At 33.2% G+C, this 7,897-nt stretch overlaps 1 protein-coding gene across 2 annotated transcripts in view; it reads left to right on the plus strand.

Moving 5' to 3' along the window:
* LOC144847405 (uncharacterized) overlaps nt 1-4,897 on the plus strand; it is an 88,801-nt gene extending 83,904 nt beyond the window's left edge. For both annotated transcript variants that reach the window (XM_078703743.1, XM_078703744.1), the window contains one exon: nt 2,734-4,897. In XM_078703743.1, the coding sequence (XP_078559869.1) occupies nt 2,734-4,092 (1,359 nt within the window). In that variant the 3' untranslated portion in view covers nt 4,093-4,897. The remainder of the gene's footprint in view (nt 1-2,733) is intronic.
* Nucleotides 4,898-7,897: the final 3,000 nt, after the last annotated feature.

Consider the following 7,897-nt stretch of genomic DNA (forward strand, 5'->3'; position numbering starts at 1 on the left):
AATTTAAGTGATCTTCATTTAGCTGCAATTAAAGGATCCAAATTAGCTTGGTTATTACAATTCTCACCAGAATTATGTAAACTTGACTTGGTTAATTGCAATCTCTCAGGTACTATTATAAGAGACTTATTGGAGGAATGTGAAGTAAACAAAGTGGTATTAAAACCTAGCTGGCTTAGGCTAAAGGGAAATGATCTTTCAGATATAGATGGTGTTTCACTTTCTAAGTTGATAAACATAATAGATCCTGATTTCAACTGGAGTCATTATAGCTTGTCAGTTGATAATCTAGTAAGTCTTGCAGATGCCTGCCATGAACATGGCTTAATGTTGACATGGAAACATTTAGATTTATGTGGTCTTAATTTAGCTCAAATTAAAGGATCCAAATTAGCTTGGTTATTACAATTCTCACCAAAATTATGTAAACTTGTCTTGGATAATAGTAATCTCTCTGGTACTATTATAAGAGACTTATTGAAGGAATGTGAAGTAAACAAAGTGGTATTAAAACCTGGCATGCTTAGGCTAGAGGGAAATGATATTTCAGATATAGATGGTGTTTCACTTTCCAAGTTGGTAAATCTAATTTGTTACTATTCCAGTGATTATAGATCCATTTTGGCTATTTGTTATGAAGCTTTCAAATGGAGTGAATATAGCTTGACAATTGCTAATCTAGAAAGTCTTGCAAATGTCTGCCATGAAAATAGTCATAAGTTGACATGGAAACATTTAGATTTAAGTGGACATGACTTGGCTTCAATGGAATTATCCAAAGTAGCTTGTTTGTTAAAATTTTCCCCACAATTATGTGTGTTTAACATGAGAAAATGTAATCTCACTGGTACTATTGTAAGAGACTTATTGGAGGAATGTGAAGTAAACAATGTGGTATTAAAACCTGACATTATTCTTATGCTAAGCGGAAATGATCTTTCAGATATAGATGGCGTTTCACTTTCCAAGTTGGTAAATATAATGTACTTCACTTATTTCAAGTGGGGTGATTATAGGCTGTCAGTTGATAATCTAGAAAGTCTTGCAAATGTCTGCCATGAACGTGATTGTATGTTGACATGGAAAGATTTAGATTTAAGTGGACATGACTTGGCTTCAATTGAATTATCCAAATTAGCTTGTTTGTTAAAATTTTCCCCACAAATAAGTGTGTTTAACATGAGTAATTGTAATCTCACTGGTACTATTATAAGAGACTTATTGGAAGAATGTGAAGTAAACAATGTGGTATTAAAACCTGATATGCTTAATCTAAAGGGTAATGATCTTTCAGATATAGATGGTGTTTCACTTTCCAAGTTGGTAAATATTTCTTTCAAATGGACTGATGATAGGCTGTCAGTTGATAATCTAGAAAGTCTTGCAGATGCATGCCATGAACATGGTCGTATGTTGACATGGAAACATTTAGATTTATGTGGTCTTCATTTAGCTGCAATTAAAGGATGCAAATTAGCTTGGTTATTACAATTCTCACCACAATTACAGCGACTTGGCATGAATAAGTGCAATCTCTCAGGTACTATTATAAGGGACTTATTGAAGGAATGTGAAGTAAACGAAGTGGTATTAAAACCTAGCTGGCTTAGACTAAAGGGAAATGATCTTTCAGATATAGATGGTGTTTCACTTTCTAAGTTGATAAACATAATAGATCCTGATTTCAAATGGAGTGATTATTGCTTGTCAGTTGGTAATCTAGAAAGTCTTGCAGATGCCTGCCATGAACATGGTCGTATGTTGACATGGAAAGAATTAGATTTATGTGGTCTTAATTTAGCTCAAATTAAAGGATCCAAATTAGCTTGGTTATTACAATTCTCACCAGAATTACAACAACTTGACTTGGTTGATCATGGTCTCTCAGGTACTATTATAAGGGACTTATTGGAGGAATGTGAAGTAAACAAAGTGGTATTAAAACCTAATATGCTTATGCTACAGGGAAATGATCTTTCAGATATTGATGGTGTTTCACTTTCTAAGTTGATAAACATAATAGATCCTGATTTCAAGTGGAGTGATTATAGCTTGTCAGTTGATAATCTAGAAAGACTTGCAGATGCCTGCCATGAACATGGTTGTATGTTGACATCGGAAGAATTAGATTTAACTGGAACTGACTTGGCTTCAATTACAGTATCCAAATTAGCTTGTTTGTTGAAATTCTCTCCACAACTTAATTGGCTTGGCTTGGTTAATTGTAATCTCTCTGGTACTACTATAAGAGACTTATTGAAGAAATGTGAAGTAAACAAAGTGGTATTAAAACCTGGCATGCTTGACCTGAGGGGGAATGATCTTTCCGGTGTTTCACTTTCCAAGTTGATAAATCTAATATATTGCGATTATCTTTTCAAATGGAGTGATTATAGCTTGTCAGTTAGTAATCTAGAGAGTCTCGCAGATGTCTGCCATGAACATAGTCATAAGTTGACATGGAACGGTTTAAATCTAAGTGGTCTTAATTTAGCTGCAATTGAAGGATCCAAATTAGCTTGGTTATTACAATTCTCATCAATATTATGTGAACTTGTCTTGGATAATTGTAATCTCTCGGGTACTATTATAAGAGACTTATTGAAGGAATGTGAAGTAAACAAAGTGGTATTAAAACCTGGCATGCTTAGGTTAGAAGGAAATGATCTTTCAGATATAGATGGTGATTCACTTTCCAAGTTGGTCAGTCTAATGGATTACAATTATAAGTCATTCAAATGGAGTGATTATAGCTTGTCAGTTAGTAATCTAGAAAGTCTCGCAGATGCCTGCCATGAACATAGTCATAAGTTGACATGGGACAGTTTAAATTTAAGTGGTCTTAATTTAGCTGCAATTGAAGGATCCAAATTAGCTTGGTTATTACAATTCTCATCAAAATTATTTGAACTTGTCTTGGATAATTGTAATCTCTCGGGTACTATTATAAGAGACTTATTGAAGGAATGTGAAGTAAACAAAGTGGTATTAAAACCTGGCATGCTTAGGTTAGAAGGAAATGATCTTTCAGATATAGATAGTGTTTCACTTTCCAAGTTGGTAAATCTAATGGATTACAATTATAAGTCATTCAAATGGAGTGATTATAGCTTGTCAGTTAGTAATCTAGAAAGTCTCGCATATGCCTGCCATGAACATAGTCATAAGTTGAAATGGGACAGATTAAATTTAAGTGGTCTTAATTTAGCTGCAATTGAAGGATCCAAATTAGCTTGGTTATTACAATTCTCACCAAAATTATGTAAACTTGTCTTGGATAATTGTAATCTCTCTGGTACTATTATAAGAGACTTATTGAAGGAATATAAAGTAAACAAATTAAAACCTGGCATGCTTAGGCTAGAGGGAAATGATCTTTCAGATATAGATGGTGTTTCACTTTCCAAGTTAGTAAACGTATTAAATACTTATTTCAAATGGAGTGATTATAGGTTGTCAGTTAATAATCTAGAAAGTCTCGCAGATGCCTGCCATGAACATAGTCATAAGTTGACATGGAAAAATTTAGATTTAAGAGGTATTCCATTAGATGAAATGAAAGGATCCAAGTTAGCTTGGTTATTGAAATTCTCACCAGAATTACATCAACTTGACTTGGTTGATTGTGGGCTCTCTAGTACTATTATAAGAGACTTATTGAAGGAATGTGAAGTAAACAAAGTGGTATTAAAACCTGGATTGCTTAGGCTAGAGGGAAATGATCTTTCAGATATAGATGGTGTTTCACTTTCCAAGTTAGTAAACGTATTAAATACTTATTTCAAATGGAGTGATTATAGGTTGTCAGTTGATAATCTGGAAAGACTTGCAGATGCCTGCCATGAACATGGTTGTATGTTGACATGGAAAGAATTAGATTTAACTGGAACTGACTTGGTTTCAATTGGAGTATCCAAATTAGCTTGTTTGTTGAAATTCTCTCCACAACTTAATTGGCTTACCTTGGTTAATTGTAATCTCTCAGGTACTATTATTAGAGACTTTTTTAAGGATTGTGAATTAAATGAAGTGGTATTAAAACCTGGCATGATTGACCTGAGTATGAATGATCTTTCAGGCTGGTATTCATGAAAGGGGACTATCTTTAGTCCTGGACTATCCTTAGTCCTGGACTATCTAGTCCAGGACTAAGGATAATCCTGGACTATCCTTGATATTGTATTCATGAAACCTGGACTAACTAGTCCTGGATTAAGCCACGGAAAATTACAGCAGCTAGGTGGTCCATGATGTTTCCTTCTAAACTTGTTCCTTGTTCCATAGGTGTTTAAATTTCCAAGTTGATAAATCTAATATATTGCGATGATCTTTTCAAATGGAGTGATTATAACTTGTCAATTGATAATGTCATGGACATAGACAATAGTACAGTATATATGGAAGCATTTAATTGTAAACAATTGAAAACATTTCTATATGAGTTGAATAATGAAATTGTTATTTTGTCAAAGGGATGAGTGAGCATGTGCAGATATCCACTTAGATCTGCTTTTGGTTAAAGTATATACATTTTAAAGTAGAGTACAGTAAAATGAAAAATTTCTGACTTTTACTTGCTTCATTGAAAAAAATTGAAATTTTACTGAAATTTAATGACACAGCATTGTTATGTCACTTTACACAAAAAAGATAAGAATCTGTGAATAGTCTCTGTCTTTATATAATACTTGTTGCATAATTTCAGAGTCTATTACGTGCCTGCTTACCCGGATAAGCCCGACAGTATCCCTTTTCCATGATGTGCGAAAACAATTACAAAAAGAATTTTACAGTAGTTCACCTCCTTAATAAATGGGACAGTCTGCTATAGCGCCCTCTCGTGGGACCACTCCCACGTATTACCGCCATAATTTCTTTTCTCACCGTCGTGCACAAAGTTTATGAGAAAGATACTGTAGGAGAATTCTAAATTCCGAAGTCGCTTTGATCTTTATTGCTAATAGATACGTTGGAATACGTTGCCCTTGTTTTGTTGTTAAACAGGGCAGAAATACCTATAAATTATAGTTATAATTTGAAGTTGATACGTTGTAAATCGTTGCCAGGGCAGAAATACCTATAAATTATAGTTATAACTTTAAGTTGATACGTTGTAAATCGTTGTCTCGTCTGTGTACGAGACAGAAATATTTCTGTACATACCGGAGTTCCACCGGCATAGAGTAGGAGCATACCTTAGGAGGCATCCAAAGGATTCAGTCAGAATATAATGGCTGAACAATTAGATATTAATTGAATGGTTTATTATGAAATACCTATACATTTTTTAGTTATAATTTGAAGTTGATACGTTGTAAATCGTTGTCTCGTCTGTGTACGAGACAGAAATATTTCTCTATACACCGGAGTTTCACCGGTATAGAGTAGGAGCTTTACCTTACGAGGCATACAAAGGATTACCAATTTTATGCATAGCTTATGCCTACAATAAACAATACTGCATTATGTTCTATTAAGTTTAAGGTTTAATTATTAATTTAACTAGTATAGTATTTTAGATGAAATTAGTTTTTATGATTGTTCAATTGTTCCGATGATAAAGTGTTTTGTACATTTGATAATAGCTTATTGGTTAATTAATCTGTGAACATAAATGCCTGTAGTTGGTTTTACTTGAATGGATTTTTCTTTTTTTATACCTATTATTACTAGATAAGATGAATAGATGAATAAAAGATTTAAAAAAACAGTGTTTTAAATTTATTTTCTTGTAATATTTAATATTTTCATTCATTCATTCATTTTATTTATACAAAGCAAATTTCAAAATATGTTGACAAAATATGAATCAAGTTAATATAAATGCATTGTATCTGGAGAAAACACAAATAAGCTCAAAGAGCTTTACGACAGGTTCCACCAGGAAAAAAGTTGTATAAAAAAATTTGGATCAATGTTTATAGACAGACAGGGGTTACAGACGGTACATACACTACGCAAGAGACAAAGTATGGACGAAGACAAGACAAACAAACAAATAAATAAGGGTAAAAGAGGTGTTTGAAATAGGTCGAAATTTGGGTGAAATATTAAGTTGGTTTGTATTTTGATATTAGGTATTTTTTGTATTTTGATTTAAATATGATGAAACTATAATCAAATAAAGACTTGTTAAGGGAGTTCCATAGTAAGGGGCCTGTGTGGATAATTGAATTTCGGGAAGAGTTTCGATTTAGGTTAGATTGGACGTATTTGTTTGAATTTCGGGTATTATATTTGTGAAGCTCGTTATTTTTTTGAAAAAATCTTTTTAAGGTATTAGAAAGTGTGTTATTGGAAAGTCGATACATGAAAAGGGCTGTCTGTAATTTGTTTATGTCAAAGATATTTAGGGTGTTTAGATCATGGAAAAGTGGTTTAGTATGAGAGAGATAATTTGATTGGGTACATATACGGACTGCCTTCTTTTGGAGTTTGAATAGTCTGTCAAGTTTAGTTGTTTCAGTACTAAGCCATGGACAAAGAGTTTGATGCTTTGAATCTGTTGCTGCCCAGACAGTGTTGCAATAGAAGAGGTGAGGCAAGATGAGTGTGTTGTACAAAGAAGTGATGATTTTAGGAGGTAATGTGGATTTCAGTTTATTTAGTACACCAATGGTTTTGGAGATATTATTGGAGATTTTAGCTATATGAAGCTTCCAGTTTAATTTGTTGTCTATTTGAACACCAAGAAATGATGTGCTTTCAACTTGTTTAATAGGAGTGTGATCGATGTATATATTTGCATTCGGATTGTTATTAGTTTTTTTGTTAGTGGAGTAGTGAATGTAGTTTGTTTTACTGATGTTAAGGGATAACTTATTTAGTTTGAACTAGTTTGAAACATTGCTGATTTCATTGTTGAAGGTTCTTGTAAGAGTGTTGCTATTTGGTTGGTGGGAGTTTTTTAGTATTTGGAAAACTGGAAAATGATCGGTAATGTCATTGTAAAGGATGCCCGGGGTGATTTGTTGGTCGAGGACGTTTGAAAAAATATTGTCGATTAGGGTAGACGATTTAGTTGTGATTCTAGTTGGCTTGTCAATAAGGGGGTAGAAGGAAGCTGAGTGCATAATGTTTAGAAATTCGTTTGTGGGACCATGTATATTGTGCTTCATAAGATCGAGATTGAAGTCACCACAAATAAATGAATACTTGTTTTCTTTATTTAGAGTGTCTATAGATTTGGAGAGGTTATCAAGGAATGGATGGGTGGAGCTACTTGGTGGTCTATATACAATGCCTACTATACTGTTTTTTGGTTTCGTATCGACTTCTATAAAAAGAGATTCATATGTTGGGCTAGATGGTAGGCTTATGTCATTTCTAACTTTATAATTTAATTCGTTTGAAATGTAAAAGGCAACACCTCCACCTTTTCCGTGCAGGCGATCGGATTGTACAGTAGTATAGCCATTGATATGAGTGAGGGGAGGGGGAGTATTATTATTGTCAAACCATGTTTCACTGAAGGCGATGATTGAGAATTTATGGTTTAATGTATGAAGATAATTTGTTATAGAGTTTATGTTTTTAGTTAGACTGCAGGAATTCATATGTATTATACTTAGATTGTTATCTATGTTACTTGTCTTGACATTGAATGTATCGCTTAGATAGTATTCACATTTTTCGTTGGAGTTTGTTGTATCATTATCATAGTCAGTATCGTTGTTTATTTCAAATGGATTAATTTTTAAATTTTGGAGCTTTAAGAAATTTATGATGTGATCATTTTTAAGTTGATTTACTTCGTGTTTGAATTCGTCTTCCTCGATTATGTGATTGAAAGGAAATATTTCACTGAGACACTTATAGCAATAAAAATCGTTTGGGATATGTCTATTTGGTTGAGATGTTGGAGAACAAATTGAGTGGGCGGGCATGTTACAAATAG

This window comes from Antedon bifida, chromosome 7 (genome assembly GCF_963402885.1).
Source record: "Antedon bifida chromosome 7, ecAntBifi1.1, whole genome shotgun sequence".
NCBI classification, from domain to species: domain Eukaryota; kingdom Metazoa; phylum Echinodermata; class Crinoidea; order Comatulida; family Antedonidae; genus Antedon; species Antedon bifida.